Consider the following 20,970-nt stretch of genomic DNA (forward strand, 5'->3'; position numbering starts at 1 on the left):
TTTGGTGATAAAGTAGACACTATTTAGATTAAACTTATATCAATTGTTAGTTGTAAGTGAGAACCAAAAACCAATTTTGAGCATGTTTGAAGAACCCAAATATAGCTATCCAATTCTTTTTTTTTTTTAATGATTATTTATTTATTTTCCCCCCAAAGCCCCAGTAGATAGTCGTATGTCATAGCTGCACATCCTTCTACTTGCTGTATGTGGGACGTGGCCCCAGCGTGGCCGGAGAAGCGGTGCGTCGGTGCACGCCCGGGATCCGAACCCGGGCTGCCAGCAGCAGAGTGCGTGCACTTAACCACTAAGCCACGGGGCCGGCCCAAGCTATCCAATTCTATGAACAAATTTCTGTTTGTTGACATTATACTCAACACTCTCTAAAAACAGTCACTTGCCAGCTTGTTACAGCTTTACCAGCTCCCTGTATTTGTCCTTCCTAGAACTCGTCACAGTTTGTCATTTTCTATCCACTTATTACAATTTAAAAATGATCACTTAGTGCTCTTTCCCCGCAAAAGGCAGAATCCATACCTCTGTTTGCTCACCATTAGATCCCTAGAGCCTACTGCAATGGGTTGTGGGACATGGGAGGTGCTAAACACATTCTTGTAGAGTGAATGATTCAAAGCAATTTGGATGTCACTGAGATGTGTAGAATCATGTGACCCTAAACTAGGGCCCAAGTGCTGGAAAAGGTGAAGCAGCTGCTCTCTTAGAAAGCACCATGTTTTTTGGGTATTAGTCAATCAGACCTGGGGAATTTGTCCCATTCCATGCTGCTACCTGTCTTCCTACCAGTCGTTCCTCAAGGTCCCCATACCTCCCCTCACTTGAGACAGCCCCTGAGCCAAGGAAAGGAGTGGAGAAGCTGATGCCCCTTTGTTCATTTTAGCACAGTTCCTCAGGGTCTTAGGACTGTTGCATCGAAATGGCTTCCCTGGACCCTCCCACCCCTGCTGCAGGCGCCCAAGGAGCAGCCCACCCTGTGTAACCCTTATCAACTCCCACGCAACAGTGTTTCAAACCAGATCCATACAAGGTAAGGTGTCAGCTCTAGCCACTCTTCATGTCTCACCTCTTTCCTCTCCCTTCTGTGTCCTTCAAAGACATCCACTCCAGCCATACTCAGTCCTAGGCACACCATGCCACCTTCGCCGGTCTCACGTGGTAGAAAGATCACAGACTTGGGAGCCAAATGGACCCCAGTTTGAATATCAAGTCAGTTTGATTCCAGCTCTGCCACAAACTAGCTGTTGACCTAGAGCAAGTAACTCAGCCTCTGTACTCAGGTTCCTCATCTTTAAAATGGGGACAAGGCAACCAGCTCATAGAGTTATTATGAGAGTTCCCAACAACCTTATCTGTGTGAAGCATAGAGGAAGTGCTTGATAGTTTTGCGATCTTTGCTGCCATCATCGTTATTATTACAGGGCTGCTGTCTCTGGACCTTGCCTCTGCCCTTCCTTCTTCCTCCCTTCCCCCAGCCACACATGACACCTCTGGTCAGAAGTATTTGCTTCTTCATTCATCCATTTACTTATTCATTCATTTAATAAGCATGTGTTTATGGGCTCTCTGTTCTAGGTATGGGGGTGGGCATCCATGCCTTCATGAAGCTTATGTTCTAGTGTGAGGAGACATTGGAGAGAGGCATGGCTGCATCGGTGTCCTTAGAGTTCAATCCCCAACCAAAAATATTAATTTGTCTTATTCTCTGATGTTTGTTGCATAAGGAAAATCATTATTGAAACATGTAAGGCACTGGGTAGTTCTTAAAAAGCTAATTATTAGCTACAGTCTGAAGACAGGTAGTTATACAATATGAGTTAAAAACCAATTCCAGGGCCGGCCCCGTGGCTTAGCGGTTAAGTGCGCGCTCTGCTGCTGGCAGCCCGGGTTCGGATCCCGGGATCGCACCGACGCGCCGCTTCTCTGGCCACGCTGAGGCCGCGTCCCACATACAGCAACTAGAAGGATGTGCAGCTATGACAGACAACTATCTACTGGGGCGTTGGGGGAAAAATAAACAAATAAAATCTTTAAAAAAAAAAAAAAAACAATTCCAAAAATTACATACAAAATATCACATGATTAACTTTATATATGGTTAATGTTGTCAGATATTAGGAAGTGCAGTCAGAAGTACTGCAGCTTACTAAATTTGGGTTGGTGGCATTGATTGGTACAGAATGCTCCTGGAGGAGGTAATGTTTGCAATGAGACCTTGTGGTAGGCAAAATAATGCCCTCCCACCCCTGAATGTCCACATCCTAATCCTCAGAACCTATGAATATGTTATGTTACACGACAGGGGAATTAAGCTTGCAAATGGAGTTAAGATTATCTGGGTGGCCCCAATGTAATCACAGGGTTCTTTAAATGTGGAAGAGGAAGGCAGGAGAGTCAGGGCTGTAGCACGAGGAAAATTCACTCAGACATTGCTGGCCAAGGAATGCAGCAGCCTCTAGAATCTGGAAAAGGCAAGAAAACTGATTCTCCCCTAGAGCCTCCAGCAGGAATGCAGTCCTACTGGCATCTTGATTTTAGCCCAGCGAGACCTATTTTGGACTTCAGACCTCCAGAAGTGTAAGATAATAAATCTGTTATGTTTTAGGCCACCAAGCTTGTGGTTATTTGTTACAGCAGTAAAAGGAAACTAACATAGACCTAAAAGAAGAGCAGAAAAGTAGGAGAAGCAGGAAGGTACTGTACAGGAAATACTGTTCCAGGCAGAGGAAACAGCCAGTGCAAAACCTTCAGTGTTATTTGAGGAATTGAAATGTACCCTAGGAGAGCAGTAGAGAGTAGCCAAGATGAGGCTGGTGAGAGGACAACAGGGGTCAGACCTGGTCAGACCAGGGATTTGGGGTTTTATCTTAATGTAACTGGGAGCCACTGAAGTATTTAGAGCAGGGAAGCAACAGGATCAGGTTTGTGAATGAAAATCTTACCCTTAAACTTCCACTTCTGAGAAGATAAAGTGGATATACTTTTTCCTGGTCTTCTTGTTATGTGCAATAAAATCTCTGGGCATTATATATAAAACATAAGAAGACTCTGAATGCTAGACAGAGGCAGACTAACTAGGTAACTCAGAGCACAAGTAATGACATAACGGTGAGTTTCTTGGGTTTTCTTTTTGCCTCATATATCCCAGACTTGAAGCTGAAAAAGTTGGCAACAAGAAAATGCCAATGGGCACAGAAAAAGTCCCAACAAAAGCCTGCTCTCTCTAGCCAAAGGACCAGGAAAGGGGTAGCCTAGCAAGACAGAAAACTTTTACTCTACTCCAGTCAAACACCATAAAAAAATAAATAAATAAAATAAACTGTGGCCCCACCCCCACCAGCAAAGGCTAAGTGGGGCTCCTAGACTTCCACAGGCTGTAATGAGGTTCCTCAACCTCCCTGCTGGGATGTTGTCATAGAAGGCCAAGTAGGGAGCTGGGACTTCCATCTCCATCAGGAGGTAACCAAGCTCATCCCTCTCATCCCCACAGTGTCAGTGGAGACCACACAGAGAGCCTGACTTCTATGTACCTGGTAGGATCAAGGTGTTCCTCCCCTTACTCAGTAGGGTGGTGTCAGAGGACACTTAGTGGAGAGTCAAGACTCTCACCACCCCTCCACTCTGTGGTGTCAGTGGATGCCACATGGGGAGTAGTAACCAGGCATTCCTACCTCTCCCAGCCAGGGAGCATCAATGAAGACCTATCAGGGAGCTAGAACTCCCACCTCCACCCAGTAATAATGGGGAGGACCCCTCATGTGGTAACAGAGGCTGGCAAATGGGAAACCTGGCCTTCTATCCCTAACTGGCAGTAATGAGACAGCACCACTTCCCCTGTTGGAGTAGTGTCATAAGAAACCAACTAAATCAGAAAGTTTAAATAAGATCCAGAGTCTCATAACATAATACCCAAAATTTCTGGGTTTCAATTAAAAATCATGCACCCTACCAAGAACCAGGAAGATCTCAAACTGAATTTAAAAAAGACAATCAATATATGCTAATACAAAATGGCAGAGATGTTAGAATTATCCAACAAAGATTAAAATCTTTTAAAAGCAATCATTATGAAAATGTTCCAAGAAACAATTACAAACATGTTTGAAACAAATGAAAAAATAGTAAGTCCCCAGAATGAAATAGAAAGTCTTGGCAAAGAAATAGAAAATATAAAGAAAAACTTAATGAACATCTTGGAACTAAAAAATAATATTACTAACTGAAATAAAAAACTCAGTGGATAGACCATCTACAGAATGGAGGGACAGAGACAAGAATCAGTGAATTCAAAGATAGAACAATAGAAATTATGCAATCTGAACAACAATCTGAACAAAGAGAAAATAGACTAAAATAATAATGAACAGAGTCTCAGTAAAGGGACCAGTGAGACTATAACAAAAAAATCTAATATTTGTGTCCTCAGGGTCTCACAAGGAGAAGAGAAAGTGGGCAGGATTGAAAAAGTACTTGAAAAAATAGTGGCTGAAAACTCCCTAAATTTGGCAAAAGAAATAAGTCTACAAATTCAAGAAGCTGAGGAAATCCCGTAGAGAATAAACAAAAAGAATCCACACCAAGATATATTACAGTTAAACTTCTGAAAAAAAAAGACAAAAAAAAAAAAAGTCTGGAAAGCAGCAAGAGAGAAAAGGCATCTTGTCTATAGTGGAAAACCAATTAGAAAGATGGAGGACTTCTTAACAGAAACCATGGCGGTCAGAAGGAAGTGCACAACATTTTTCAAGGGCTGAAAGAAAAGAACTGTTGACCTAAAATGCTATATTCAGTGAAATAATCCTTTAGGAATGAAGAGGAAGTAAAAACATTCTCAGAAGAAGGAAAACTGAGAGAACTTGTCACCAGCAGACTTAACCTTAAAGAATGACTAAAGAAAGTTTTCTAAACAGAAAAGAAATGATAAAAGAAGGAATCTTGGAAAGAACATGGCAAAAAAAAAAAAAAAAGGGTAAATACAACAGACTTTCCTTCTCCTCTTAAGTTATAAAAAGGAACCAAATACAAATTCTTGATTTGAAAAGTACAATAACTGAAACTTAAAATTCTCACTAGAGGGGCTCAACAGTAGTTTTGAGCAGGCAAAAGAAAGAATCAGTGAACTTGAAGATCCATAAATTGAGATTATCCAGTCTGAGGAACAGAAATGAAAGGAATGAAGGAAATAAACATAGTCTCAGAGACCTTTGGGACAACATCAAGTATACCAACATATGTATAATGGGAGTCCGAGAAGGAGAAGAAGGAGAGAAAAGGTCAGAAGGATTATTTGAAGAAATAATGGCCTCAAACTCCCAAATTTGATGAAAAAATTAATCTACACATCCAAAAAGCTTAAAAAACTCCAAATAGGAGAAACTTAAAAAGAGATTCACACCTAGACACATCATAATCAAAGTGTTGAAAGCCAATGACAAAGAGAAAATCTTGAAAACAGTGATCATCACGTACAGGGGATCCTCAATAAGGTTAACAGCTGATTTCTCAACAGAAACCAGGAGGAAGGCAGTGGGATGACATATTCAGTGCTTAAAAAAACCCACTATCAACCAAAAATTCTATATCCAGCACAACTAACCTTCAAAAAATGAAGAAGACAATAAAAATTAACAAATTTCCAGGTGTATTTTCTCTTCTTTAAATAAATGAAAAACAGTTAAAATTGTTTAAATGAATGAGAAATTAAGATATTTTCAGATAAACAAAAACTGAGATTTTTGTTAGTAGACTTGTCCTACAAGAAATACCAAAAAGAATCACCCAGGCTGAAATGAAAGAACACTAGAGATTAACTCAGATCCACATGAAGAAATAAAGAGCACCAATAAATAAATAGGTAAATATCAAAGCCAATATAAAACCACTTTTTGTTTGTAACTCTTTTTTTCCTACTATCTGATTTAAAAGATAACTGCAAAAAGCAATAATTATAAATCTACATTGAGGATCACACAATGTATAGAGATATAATTTGTGTGACAATAATGGATCAAGAAGGGGAAGGAGGGCCGGCCCCATGGCTTAGCGGTTAAGTGCGTGCGCTCCGCTGCTGGCGGCCTGGGTTCGGATCCCGGGCGCGCACCGATGCACCGCTTCTCCCGCCATGCTGAGGCCCCGTCCCACATACAGCAACTAGAAGGATGTGCAGCTATGACATACAACAATCTACTGGGGCTTTGGGGGGGAAAAAATCTTTAAAAAAAAAAAAAAGAAAGGGGGGGAAATGGAGCTATATAGGAGAAATTTTTTATGTACTATTGAAATTAAATTGGTATTAATCTGAACTAGATTGTTATAAGTTAAAATGTTAATTGTAATCCCCAGGGCAACCACTAAGAAAATAAGTCCAATATATATAATAAAAGATGAAAAGAAAATTAAAATGGTACATTAGAAAATATTTATTTAACACAAAAGAAGACAATAAAGGAAGAATAGAGGAACAAAAAAGACATATGAAATATAAAAACAGAGTAAAATGGCAGATGTAAATTCTGCCTTATCAGTAACTACATGAAATGTAAATGAACTTAAAACTCTAATTAAAAGGCAAAGATGGGCAGAATGGATAAATAAACATGATCTCACTATATACTGTATGATAGGCTGAATAATAGCCCTCCAAAGACGTCCATGTCTTAATCCCTGAAACTTGAGACATCATCTTATATGGCAAAAGAGACTTCAAGTGTGATTAAGAATCCTGAGATAGGGAGATTATCTTGATTTATGTGGTTGAACCCACTGTAATCACGAGGGAGGCAGAGGATTACAATAAGTAGTAGGAGATATGACAACAGAAGCAAGATGTTGTGGTGATGTGAGGGAGAGGTCACAAGCCAAGAAATGCAAGCAGTCACTAGAAACTAAAAAAGGCAAGGAAACAAATTCTCCCCTCAGAGCTTCCAAAAGGAACCAGCCTTGCCGACACCTAGAATTTAGCCCATTGAAACTGATTTTAGACTTCTGACATTCAGAACTATAAGAGGATAAATTTGTGTTGTTTTAAGCCACTAAATTTATGGTAACTTATTATAGAAGCAATAGAAAACTAATACATGCTGTTAACCAGAGACACACTTTAGAATCAAAGCCCAAATACATTGAAAAGTAAAAGGATGGAAAAAGGTATACCAGGCAAATAGTAACCTAAAGAAAACTAGAGTGGCTATAGTAATGTCAAATAAAATAGTCCTTTTTTTTTTTTCCCCCCCCAAGCCCTAGCAGATATTTGTATGTCATAGTTGCACATTATTCTAGTTGCTGTATGTGGGACGCAGCCTCAGCATGGCCGGAGAAGTGGTGTGTCAGTGCGTGCCTGGGATCTGAACTCTGGCCTCCAGTAGCGGAGCACGTGCACTTAACCCCTAAGCCACAGGGCCGGCCCACAAATAAAATAGTCTTTAAGACAAAAATTGTTACTAGAGTCAAGAAGGACATTTCGTAATGATAATAGGGTCAATCCATCAAGAAGATATAATAATTATGAAAATATATGCACCTAACAACAGAGCCCCAAAATACATGAAGCAAAAACTGACAGAACTGAAGGGAAAACTAGACAATTCAATAATAATAGTTGGAGACTTCAATAATCTATTTTTAAAAATGGATAGAGTAATACGTAACAACCTGGATAAATCTCCAGACAATTATGCTGAGTAAAAACGCTAGTCTCAAAAGGTTACATATTATATGATTCCATTTCTACAACATTCTTTAGAAGACAAATTTATGGTAAAAATGAACAGATTAGTGGTTGCCAGAGGTTAAGGAGAGGGTGGGGCTGGGAGGAAAATTTGTGTGGTTATAAAAGGGCTTCATGAGGGATCTTTGTGGTGATAGAAATGTTCTGTATCTTGATAGAAATTGTCTTAGTCTGTTCAGGCTGCTATAACAAAATATCACAGACTGGGTAAATTATAAACATCAGAAATTTACTTCTCACGGTTCTGGAGGCTGGGAAGTCCAAGATCAAGGTGTCAGCACAGTTAGATGAGAGTCCTCTTCTGGGTTGCAGACTTCTGGTTGTATCCTCACATAGCGAAAGTGGCTAGAGATTGTTCCGGAGCCTCTTTTATAAGGAACTGATCCTATTCATGAGAGCTCCGCTCTCATGACTTAAACACCTCCCAAAGGCCACACCTCCTAATACCACCATCTTTGGGAATTAGGATTTCAAAATATGAATTTGGGGGGGACATATTCAGACCATAGCAGAAATGCACTGTATCCTGGCTGTATCAATGTCAATATTGTTGTGATATTGTAGTTTTGCAAGATGTTACCATTGAGAGAAACTGGGTAAAGGGTATACCAGGCTCCCTCTGTATTATTTCCTACGAGTGCATGTGAATCTACAATTATCTCAAAATAAAAAGTTTAATTAAAAAAATCTCATTTTGGCTGCTATGTAGAGTTGGATTGTGGGGAGCAAGAGTGGCTGAGGGTAGATCCCTCTTGTTTGAACCTTTCATTTTAAAGATAAGGAGAGGTCATGTGACTTTTTGAAGTTCACAGGTCAGCAAGTGAAATGACTGGGCTGGCTACTCCAATCTGACTCCCAGGCTACTCATTTCACCCAGATTGTCCAGTGTTTTCCAGCACGACTTTTACAACTCCTGTGCCTTCCACAGCATACCGGGACAATGTGAGTACTGAAGAGTAACAATGGAACTCTGTTGCTGGTAACTCAATCCAGAGCTAAGGGGGAGGGGCATGATAGGAATGCCAAAGGCATTTAACCCCATTCAGCAAACACAAGTTTGCTTACATTATGTTGACAGAAAGTAATTCAGGAACTTTAAAATCTGAGTAATTTGCAGCATGCAGTCCCTGAAAGAAATTCCAAGGGTTCCTGCTGAGATTTTCATTTCTGTGACTTTGAAGCTGGGGCCAGAAACACTGGCAAAGACAGATAACTTGTTCAGCAAAGCAGATTTTTAAAAGGATTTCTTACGTCTTGTGCTGTTCATAAGATTATATCTCAGGTAGAGCAAGTTTTTGGCTACTTCTGTTCATAATTGTTATCAATTTTGTTTTCTTATTTACACTTTGTGGTAGATTGAATTATTGCCCATTTGTCCCCATTCTTCATAACCTCCGGATATTATAGCTATGCTCTTTCCCATGTGGCTCTGCAATTCTTCCCACTATGGGGAGAATATTTTTCCCTGCACTGTTGATGTTCCGCTTGGCCATGTGACTTGCTCTGGTCAATGGAATGTTTAGGGATCTGAGGAGAGCAGAGGCCTAAAATGTGCTTGTGTGGTTTGGCTTGGTTCTCTTGTTCTGGGGATCTGTTGGTGCAAGGAACATGAGAGACACTTGAAGCAGACCTGAACCTAAACTGCCAGACTCAGCTGCCCTGAAGTCTGAAGCTGAGCCACTGAGTCGAGCCCACTCTAGATCAGCCAAACCACAGACTACCTGCAGACCCATGAGCATGAGAATAAATGCTCACTGTCGTCCTCCACTGAATTTGGGGTAGTTTGTTATGCAGGAATATTGCAACGATAGCTCATTAATACACACTAAAAATGCACTTCTAATTTAGATTTTGTACATACCATGTGAGAATAAACAGTTTATATTCTATTTTTACAGTTTTTCTTTCCAAAGGAATTCTTTAAAAATGTATAATTTTTTTATTTTGCTCATCGTTATTTCAGTCTTGACTTAATCTTGCCAAAAATCTTATTAACACTTTGAGATAGCCAGTTCTTTAGAAGCAAGTTCCTCTGAGTTTTGGAGTTGACAGATGTATCACTTACTTCATCATACCCGCCTGGAGCATCATATGGAAATGAGGAAATCTGCTAAATGAGGATGTAGCCTCCTATTTCTAAAGTTCTTTTCCTTCCAAAGCCAAGAAGAGATATCAAGACTTTGACATCTTTGCTCTAATTGATGTGCTTATGTTCATAATCCTTAATTGGGGAATCCTTTTCCAAAAGAAACCAATTTGGCCTTTGCCTTTCTGAAACGGAGGTCTCCAGACAATTCCAGGTCTCCTCCAATAGACTGCACCATCTCTCTGAGTTCCTATTGATGAAGAAATTCTCCAATTACCTGTCTATGAAGGTCTACTCTATAGCAAGGAAAAGAAATGACCCAGATCTATGTATGTCAACCTGAGTAAATCTCAAAAATAAAATATCGATTGAAAATAACCAAGATGCTAAATGATACATACTAGGTATTTGATTTGTGTACTTTAAAAAAAAAATACATATCCTTTCTGCCTGTGGACGCCACTGAGTAAGCATCATTCAAGTCTCCCCTCCTGCTGCCGTCATGTCCAAGGCCGTCTCCTGAAAACTGGGACAGCTGTGGAAGCTCTTCCTGGGAGGGTTGAGCTTTGAAACAACCAATGAGAGTCTAAGGAGCCATTCTGAGCAATGGGGAATGCTCACGGACTGTGTAGTAAGGAGAGCTCCAGACACCAAATGCTTCAGGGGCTTTGGGGTTGTCTCATACGCCACCGTGGAGGAGGTGGATGCAGCCATGAATGCAAGGCCACACATGAAGTGGAGGGAAGAGTTGTGAAACCAAAGAGGGCTGTTTCAAGAGAAGATTCTCAAAGACTGGGTGCCCACTTCACTGTGAAAAAGGTTTTTATTGGTGGCACTAAAGAAGACACTGAAGAATATCACCTAAGAGATTGTTTTTAACAATATGGGAAAATTGAAGTAATTGAAATCATGACCAGCCAAGGCAGTGGCAAGAAGAGAGGCTTTACTTTTGTGACCCTGAATGACCATGACTTCGTAGACAAACTGTAATTCATAAATACCATACTATGAATGGCCAAAACTGTGGGGTGAAGAAAGCCCCATCTAAGCAAGAGATGGCTTGTGCTTCATCCAAAGAGGTCGAAGTCGTTCTGGAAACTTTGGTGGTGGTCATGCAGGTGGTTTTGGTGGGAATGACAACTTTGATCGTGGTTGAGGTGACTTTGGTAGAGCCCATGTGGTGGTGGGTATGGTGGCAGTGGAGATGGCTATAATAAATTTGGTAATGATCGAAGCAGTTTTGGAGGTGGCGGAGGCTACAACGATTTCGGCAGTTACAACAATCAATCTTCAAATTCTGGACCCATGAAAAGAGAAGACTTTGGAGGCAGAAGCTCTGGCCTCTATGGTGGTGGAGGCCAATACTTTGCCAAACCATGACACCAAGGTGACTATGGCAGTTCCAGCAGTAGCTCTGGCAGTGGCAGAAGGTTTAAACTACTGCCAGGAAACAAAGCTTAGCAGGACAGGAGAGCCAGAGAAGTGACAGGGAAGTTACAGGTTACACAGATTTGTGAACTCAGCCAAGCACAAGGGTGGCAGGGCGTAGCTGCTACAAAGAAGACATGTTTTAGACAATATTCATGTGTATGGGCAAAAAACTTGAGGGCTGTATTTGTGACTAATTGTATAACAGGTTATTTTGTTTCTGTTTTTTTTTTTTTTTTAAATCCCCAGTTCATATTCTTTATAATTTTATTTATTTATTTCTTTTTCCCCCAAAGCCCCAGTAGATAGTTGTATGTCATAGTTGCACATCCTTCTAGTTGCTGTATGTGGGACACAGCCTCAGCATGGCCGGAGAAGCAGTGCCTCAGTGCGCGCCTGGGATCCGAACCCGGGCCGCCAGCAGCGGAGTGCGCGCACTTAACCGCTAAGCCACGGGGCCGGCCCCTGTTTCTGTTTTGTGTAAAGAGCAAAGCATTCCAGCAAAGGGGTTTAATATAGACTTTTTTTTTTTGCACCTGTGCTGTTGATTGCTTAAATGCAATAGTCTGATCATGATGCTGAATAAATGTGTCTTAAAAAAACCATAATGTCATAAGTTGCTTATGGAAAGAGACAGAGAGGAGACAGGGCAGTCAGGGACAGAGACAGGGCAGTCAGGGACAGATACTAACCTGATAGTGGCCTTCTCTAGGGAGTGGAGGGGAGGGATGCAGCAGGGACTGATGGTTTATTGGGACTTTGGTGACATCTGTAATGTTTTATTTCTTTTAAACATGACTGGAAGTAAACTGAACAATGTTAATCCTTGTTCATTTTGGGTGGTGGAAATATGGGTACTTGTTATGTTGTTCTTTCCTCTTTTCTGTAACTTTTATACTTCTTTAAAAAAACAGTCTTTCAACCTATCCCCACAGCACTCTATCTGTATCATAAAACTTGCCAGTCTGCCTCCTCTCAGTTCCTGACCCATGTGTCTGTCTCCTCCACCTGCCCATGACCTTCCAGAGTGGCCTGATAGCTTGGTGCCCCACGGTGCCTGGGTGAGCCATGATACATGATCTGTTCAATAAGTAGTGACTGAGCAACTATGTGTCCAGGCTGTGCAAGGGGCTGGGGATGGCAATCAAGACCTTGCCCTCCTGAAGCTCACAGGGTAGCTGGGGGATCCAGATGAGTGAGCAGGCAGTTCAGAGGGTGGGGAGTGCAGGGGCTGAGGAAGCATTTAAGAGGGTCCGGAAGAGGGAAAGGAGTGGGGGGGAAGAAGGGGAAGGGGCTGGAGAAAGCCTCCAGGGATCTGAAGGAGAAGTGGTGGCAGTCAAATGAAGGGGTGGGAGAAAGAACATTTCCAGCCAAGGGTAAGCTTCAAGGCAAGAGACAGCATGGAGGATTCGAGGAACCAGAAGAAATTCAGAGTTGTAGAGCGCCACAGGGAAATGGGGCTGGAGGGGAAGGCGTGGGTGGAGATGTTGGGTTTGGTGGCACAGGTCCTCCCGGTCAGGAGACTGGGGCTCTACCACTGACTACACAGGCGCATCACTTAATCTGTCTTTAAGCCTCAGTTTCCTCATCCACAAAATGGGGATTAAAAACAATATCTACCTCATCAAGTTGTGAAGATTCACGGAGGTAATTAACAGAAAATGCCTGGCTCTTGGTCAGGGCTCAATAAATGCTAGTTATTACCTTTATTTTGGGGTGAGGGGAAAGCCACGGAGGAATTTAAGGGGCGCTTCTGACAAGCGCGAAATTGTGTTTTACAAAGACCACTTAGGCAGACAGCAGTAGGGGAAGAGCATGAGGGGCGCCCACGCTCACCAGCTGCTGCAATACCTTGGGATATTTGCCCCTGTGTTTGCATTATTTCAGGGACCATTTCACCATCATCAAGAGTCTGAGATTAAAAAGGCAAAAGAAAAGGGGAAAAAATTCCCAAGACGATTTCTATCCCCGCGAGCCTCCGCCCTCACCAGCCCCGCAGTTACGAGCCTCTCCAGGGATGCAGGCTCCTGGGCGGGCCGCGCCTACTTCCGTTTCAGGTAGGCGATCCCACCAAACACGGCTTCACAGGTGGGAAACTCCTCGGCTGGCCTCGCCCCGCCTGTGAGCTGCAGCCAATCAGACGGCGCGAGGCCAGCAGTGGGTGTGGTTGCACCCGGAGCTGGGTGGAGCCAGACACCAGAAAAGTGCCCAGTTCTACCTTCCGCGCCTGGGCAGCCAGCAGCCAGGTTCCCTGAAGGGTAGCTGAAGGAAGAATTAAGAGGTCTTCAAGTATTCTGAGTCGGTGGGATGAAGAGGACTTGGGCAGGCCTGCAACAAGATCTGTGAATGAAAGCAGCAGTTCATTCACCCATGAAGTGTTTACTGAGCTCCTACCATGTATATCAGGGACTGTTTTAGGTGCCTGAGGGGCCAGGAGGGACCAGAGTGAATAAAACAAAGTCCCTGACCTCAAGGAGCTTACATCACAGTGATGAACACATAGAAGGAGGTGGTGGTAAGCGCCATAAAATATAAAACGTTGTAAGGAGGATGTAGAATGGGAGGGGATACATGTAGGAAGTGATCTGGGAAGGCAAAGATCTGAAGAAAGTGCCTGAAGGAACCATGTAGAAATGTGGGAGAAGAGTATTCTGGGCACAGGCGACAGCAAGTGAACACGTCATAAGGTAGGAGCATGCCTGGTCTGCTCAAGGAACCGCGAAGATCGGTGTGGAAGTTCTATTCAAATTGCTTCTATCTCCTCAGTGAAATGTGGAGCAAAGCTATCAGCTGACAGTGAGGAGGGAAAAGACACTGGAGGTTTGAGAAAGATGTTATAAAAAACTCACCTATGACCCTGGAAGTTGCTGGAAGAATTGGGAATCTTCTAGAACATTTCTTAAGCAAAGTCTCAGAAAGAACTGCAGAAATGAGGTCTCCATCACTTGGAGAGGGGAGGACACCATAGAGGATTCTTAAATCAGTTTGGACCAGTCCTTATTCTCAGGAGGCTCTACTAATGCTAAGCTTCTGTGATGGGAAAAGTTAAAGGAATAACGCTGCCTTAATTGATAATGAGCCTCTCTCCCTTCTAAACAAAGAAAAGGTGTAGGAGAGTACTCTTCTCCAAGTAATCATGAAGGTAGAATGCTCCCCAAATGCAAAAGACTATGTTGACAGAATTCTTTATTGTAGAAGTCCAAGAATTGGAAGAAGGCCAAGAAGGGAAACCAGGCACTGCTTTTCCCCTGGACAGAGGAAGAACTGTTCCATGCTTCTTTCTGGAACATGTCATGCTTCTTTCTAGAGCCATGGTTTCAGAGTCATTCTTTCACCAGTTTCCATTGGTTAACTAAAGAGTTGAGAATCAGAAGACTCATAGCCTATCCTCACGTACAGCTGAGAAGGAAAGGTGAGAAAAGGCGAGACCTTTTTTAAAGAAAATGAATCTACTCCACCACATTTATACTCTCCCAAGTAGTCTCCTTAGCAAGCTAGGCTCTTATTCCAAGTATGTTGCTAATATTTGAAACACATTTTGACTTGAATTTATAATTGCTTGTCAATTTCCTGACCATGTTAGAAAATGTCACACTATTTAAAAATCACACCTAAAATACTTGCTCAGCAACCCTACCCAACTTTATTGGGTATGACTTGGATCTGAATGAGTCTTGGCTGTTTCCAAACACCAAACTCCTTTACAAGAGATGATTTGCCACCACTGAGTAAATTTTAAAAGCTTCACTGCAGGCTCAGAAGGCCACTCAAAGGTGGAGTTCTACACATGTTCTGAGTGCAAGACAGTCCTCAGAAAACGGTGATAGCTTTGGAAGGCATATGCTTGTTGTGATATGTTACTTTGGAATGTCTATTAAAAAAAAACAACCTCATGATATTACAGGTAAAATTTTAACTTATTACCAAGCCATGAGAATAAAATAACAACGTTGAGAGTTATCTGAAGGATTTTCCAAAAAAAAAAATTTATTTTCATAAATTAACACACATAACAGTGGGAATTTTAGAGTCACAAACTACCAAACAGAAAAGGAACTGTAGGGGCATCATGTGCGCCAATGTTACCAAAAATGTACAAATTTCACTGAACTATTGACCATGATAATATATAAACACTTCAGGCAGCTATTTACTGGCCCAGACCAGCCCAAGGAGATGCTGAGGGCTCTCACCAAGAATTCAAATCCAATTCAGCACCAGAGAGGGGCTCGTGAAGACACACAATGAACAAGCATCAAATATGAATATGCTGTGCTAAATGGCAGGCTACATGGGGACTCTCATTTTACTATCAAAATAGCCTTTATTGTCAATTTGTGGCTAGATGATAACATTAAACTTTGATTTTAGTAAAATTAAGCCTTCCACCCCAGCCAGCTTTTTATGTAAGAAGTTCAGTTGTGGTAAGGAGCCCTTTCCTTGCGTGAATCCAGGACAGGATACTCTGCACCTCTGGCCAATTATTGAGACTTTGGATACAGCCACCCACAGAGTGGTGTTTAAGAAGTCCTTTCCATGATAGCAGGGGAAGAGCTTACAGAAACAAAACAAAACAAGGGAATTAAAGAAAGCACCAACTGCATACTTTCCCCCCAGGTAATGGGAGAGAAGTATCACTGCCTAAAAGTTGGTCTTTCGTGGATCTGAATGTACATGGTGTTGATCATGAGATGAAATCCCAGCCTGGAGACGGAGTGCTGGCTCTGCGTTCCATTAGGCTGCACCAAAGCCTCAGATCTGCTGCCCCAGTCCTGCACACTCTGTGCTGCTCTTGGCCTGGCGGGCAGGGAATGAGCCATGGGGGGAGGATCATGCCCAGAGGGTGAGCTCTGGAATCTACCTCAGGTTGGCTCTGGCGCCCACGCAAAAGACCCTTTCAGGCAAAATTCTGACAAAGTGTCATGATTTTCACAGCTCTTGGAGGAGCACTGAGTTTTGGGATTCACAGCATGAGTTTCTGAGCTCTTCAGGCTCCGAGTAAGGCAAACGCTACATGTCTTTCACTGTACCTCCCCCAGTTGTAGCTCTTAGAGTAAGGTCAGTAAGAAAAAGTGGACATAATCTGCTTTAACAGGTGATGAGGTACGTTTAAACTAATGGAGAAATGAAGTTGGGAAGGAGACCAAAAGAAAAGAGGAGGAGGGGAAGGTGGGTGGGGGGAGAGGGAGGAGCAAACACAGCCATAAACTGAAAGATGAAAAAAACCATAGTTCAAAGTTTCAGTGAAAAGCTAATGGGCAGAACCCTAATTGGACCTGAGATTTCTCCTCTCTTTCCCATATTAAAACCACTCAACCGCCGGAGTTCAGTAAGTTACGGTTAACTGTAACTCCCTACCTCTTGGGGTGGTAAGTCCCCATACTCAGAAATTGTACCAACTCCCACCCCAGAACCAGACCTCCTGTAGCTCTGGGCAGGTGGCGTGCCAGCAGCCGTCTAACGTCTCCCATCATGGGCAGGTACCACAGGCTCCGAGGATCACAGACAGCGCTGCAGCTGGCTAGGCCAATGGTGAAAAGGGACATTAAGACAGGTGTGGCTGAGCATGGCTAGAACCCGATGTACCAACTTCAGGCAAGCAATTTCAAGTTTGCAATGGGGGCCCCTTCTTAACTTTGGAGCAGGGGAAGGGCCCTAGCCAGAGGGCAGGCCGAGAATTTCAAGGGTTGGCCTCAGAGCAGCTTCTCTCCTACATTCCCAGGACAAGGAAGGAGCCCAGGTCTCCATTTCCTCCAGTCCTCCCTTCCCAGATGCCAATGTTCCAAATCACTGCTCCTGGCCCTTACAAGTGCCATGCCTGCAACAGGCAAACTTGAAATTGTATCTCTGTAATGTTGGTGATACCACAGCTGTGCCCACCTCAACTTTAATCTGCGGGATGACATGGCTGCCACACTGCTGGCTCGTCTACACTGGCAGTGGAGCTGGCAAACAGGGCTCTGTCGACACACTGGAAGTTTGCAAGCTGTCCAGCAGGAGCTCCCTAAAACATCTGCACAAGGGCACAATGTGTTACTCATCCCACTCCCTTAAGCAAAAAGACAGAGAGAAGCATTTAGTGTCTAAGGACCCTGTCCCAGGAAGGGAGAGGTATTGAGGTGAAACACAGGTCGTGTCTATACAGTCTGGGCAAAGTGGATGTAGAACAGCAGAATCTGGTACGCATCATTCAGAGCCAGTATGGAAACCTGGCTCTCTTCTAATGCTATTTGGCCATGGCCTTAAGAAGCCTCCATGGATTACCACGTGTGTATTTCACTTAATAAATGCTATGGCTGAGGCAGTGGGCCTAGAAGATAGACGTGGCACTTTGTTTTTCTTCTCATGTAAGTTTTTCTGCTCCAGTGTGGCATAGACTGTCAACCTGCAAAGGAAAGGCACATAGAGACCCCCACCCCCCCACCCACTAACAAATGAGGAAGCAAAAGAAACCTAGGAGACACATTCCAGGACGGCATCACTCACTCTTCTCTAACAGACTGACTTGAAAATGTCTCTGGAACTCTGACAGTTCCCATCAGCAGCTGCTTCCCAGCAGTGGCTCCTAGGAGGATGGGAAGAGGTGACCAGTGTCCCGAGGCTGGGTTTAGCATCCCACTCACCAGCCAAGGAATGTTAATTCTCTGAACTCTTGTTTTGAGAGAGAGAGAGAGAGAAAAAAAAAAGATAAAACCTAGGAGAAGGAAGGGAGGGGAAGCAGGGCAAGGACACACAGGGATTAAGTGGAAAAGGAATGAAACCTCTGGGCCTGCTGACCCACACAGCATCCTTCTGCCCACAGACTACTGTAGGCACAGGTGACACAGCTCAGCTAACTCTGGCATTCTACAAAATTTCCAGTAGGTTTGACACAGGAGCCCAGAGTACAACGAGGTGCCCTCAGAGAGAGCTGGCCGTGGAATTTCACGATTGCACCGCAAGAATGCATCACTGGGTTTGAACCACGGCCGATCGCCTCTCCTCGTTCTTGGAGCAGGTTGCTCTGACATCTGCAAACACTCTGGGTCAGGGTTTATCACCACCAGAGCTGTTGTACTCAACTTTGTTACAGACCACTTTAGGTAAAACCCATTAAGACCACACCCAACCTTTTCTATTTTTTAAATGATTGGGAGAGAAACCTGCTCTTACTTCCATCATTAACATAAATACATCTACTTAGTGGGCAAGAATGAGAACCCAGATGGAAAAAAGTGCTCCCTCTAATGAGTTACACTAGAAGTTGGAGATGGGGGAGGGACTGCTTGAAACACATGAATGGGAAAATGTCTCTCCATTGTCCCATATCATGCACCGAAAAACTGGGTCAAATGCCTATCATATATTTTGAAGACATGTATTGTCTTTCTCCTTGATGTCTTAAAAAAATTGTTCTAAAATCACATTTAAAGGCTCCAAACATGCAGCAATAATACAAAAAAAAAAAAAAAAAAAAGAAAGAAATAAAACAAAGGAAAATAACACTACATTAAAAAGTGCAACTTACTTCGAATGGGGCCTGGACGGGCTCCTCTGGCACTAGTGACCCACAGTCACAGAGGGGAGAAAAATGATGGGAAAAAGCCATACACACATGCGCACACACATGCGCGCACACACACATACATACATACATACACATACACACACACACACACACACACACACACCAGTTCTGGGCAGACAGACTCAAAGAATTAGAAAACCCAATAGCTCATCTTTCCTCAACTACTGAAATGAGCCAGTGAGACCATATAGGACAGGATGCCAGGTCCCCCTCCCTAGGCCACATCTCTAAATAATCTTGGTCTAGCACCACTGTAAACAACGTGGAACTTTCACATGGACGTGCAAATGCTGTGAGTCCTTGGAATCCTAGTGTTACTGAAGGTATGCTGCGTCCTCCTCCCGTGGATGGCAGAGTGGGGGGAGGAGGAGGTCAGATGTCATTCAGGACCATTTCCAGGAGAAAGGGAGCATTCCTGAGGTTCTATACTCAGCAGTAAAAGTAGAGGACCCTCCTTCACCAGTTCCTAAAAAGGGTGCACCTTGAAATAGGTAACAATCCATGGACTGCATTTTGAGTGGTTTGGGTAGTAGGGTAAAATTAGGCAACCTCTTCCGAGGAGGCCTGGAAAATCTAAAATTGGCACTCCCAAACCGAATTGCTTCTCAACAACCAGATGATTGCTCCTGTTCCTCTTCCTTGGCAAAGAAGGTCTCCAGTTCCATTAGTTTCTGTATCAAAAGGGCATCCAGCTCTCGACTCTGCAGCGCCGCCTTCTGGGCCCTGGTAAAGCTGCCTGCCACCTTGACCTTACCACGAGCTCTTCTCTTTCGTGGGACTGTAAAATCCTGAAATTCTAAAACTCGCTTCCTCTTCTGTTGGCTGATTGAGATTAGCGTACCATTTCGTTCCTTAGGTTCCTCAAAGATGGTCTCTAAACACCTAAGGGTGGAGCACAAAACAGAATCATCAACACTGACTCTTGTGGCCCAGCTCCTGGGCCACCAACCCTTCTGGCCAACGGGGGCTGAAAGCTACCTGCACTAACAACTCCTGACTCAACTGTTTCCTCTGGCCAGTATCTATTTTTTTGTATGATAAAACATATATATTTATGAATATGTACTACAAGCACATAGTGAAAAAATTGAAACTGGATAAAAGAGTAAAGAATAAAAAAGATCAATGCCCCATAGGCAACACCAGCAACAGTTTGGGTATCCCCCAAAAGTCATTCAATGTACAGATATGCATAAATAAGCATATATTATCAGAGGTTGGCCCTTTTGTGTAAAGGGCCAGGGAGTAAACATTTTAAAATTAATGAGCCATACAGGTCTCTGTTACATATTCTATTTTGTTTTTATATAGATTTTTTTTTTAATTTTTTTGTGAGGAAGATCAGCCCGGAGCTAACATCCATGCCAATCCTCCTCTTTTTGCTGAGGAAGACCAGCTCTGAGCTAACATCTATTGCCAATCCTCCTCCCTTCCCCCCGCCAAAGCCCCAGTAGATAGTTGTATGTCATAGTTGCACATCCTTCTAGCTGCTGTATGTGGGACGCCGCGTCAGCATGGCCAGAGAAGCAGTGCGTCGGTGGGGCCCAGGATCCAAACCCGGGCCACTAGTAGCAGAGCACGCGCACTTAACCGCTAAGCCACAGGGCCGGCCCATCTATTTTGTTTTTAAACAACTTTTTAAAAATACAGAAACCATTATTAGCTCACAGACCATAAAATAAAAAGAAAGAAAACAGGTCACTAGCTGGATTTGGCCTGTAGTTTGCTGACCCATGGCAAATATCTTCCACTTTGGTTTTTTTCCTTACTCAAACTACATACATTGTCCTATGCACTGTGCCTCTTTGACCTGTCAATAACCTTTAAAATTGTTTCAATTTGGAACACAGGTATCTGATTCATTCTTTTTAATAGCTATACAGGGTATTCCATTATGAGGATGGATCACAATTTAATCAGAACCCTATTAATGGATATTGTAAGTTGTTTCCAATCCTTTCCTATTATTTAGCAATGCTGCAATGAATAATCTTGTACAAACGTCTTAGGGCAAATGTTTCTCTTGTAGGATAAAATCCTAGAACTCTCCTGCTACATCTTAGATACAACAGGAATTTAACGAATGTTTAGTGACTTGAACTGAAATCTGATCCAAAGTAGCCAGGTGAAACTCTTTCTGTATTTGGG

The 20,970-nt window shown here is 42.9% G+C and overlaps 1 protein-coding gene and 1 pseudogene across 4 annotated transcripts in view; one reads left to right on the forward strand and one right to left on the reverse strand.

Annotated features, from left to right (window-relative positions):
* The first annotated feature begins 10,329 nt into the window (after window positions 1-10,329).
* Window positions 10,330-11,485, forward strand: LOC131398666 (heterogeneous nuclear ribonucleoprotein A1-like; annotated as a pseudogene).
* A 6,186-nt stretch (window positions 11,486-17,671) lies between these two features.
* Window positions 17,672-20,970, reverse strand: part of PRR14L (proline rich 14 like) — a 71,174-nt gene continuing 67,875 nt past the window's right edge. For all 4 annotated transcript variants that reach the window (XM_058531852.1, XM_058531851.1, XM_058531854.1 and 1 more), the window contains one exon: window positions 17,672-19,704. In XM_058531852.1, the coding sequence (XP_058387835.1) occupies window positions 19,428-19,704 (277 nt within the window). In that variant the 3' untranslated portion in view covers window positions 17,672-19,427. The remainder of the gene's footprint in view (window positions 19,705-20,970) is intronic.

The sequence above is a fragment of the Diceros bicornis genome, chromosome 35, assembly GCF_020826845.1.
Source record: "Diceros bicornis minor isolate mBicDic1 chromosome 35, mDicBic1.mat.cur, whole genome shotgun sequence".
Lineage (NCBI taxonomy): Eukaryota > Metazoa > Chordata > Mammalia > Perissodactyla > Rhinocerotidae > Diceros > Diceros bicornis.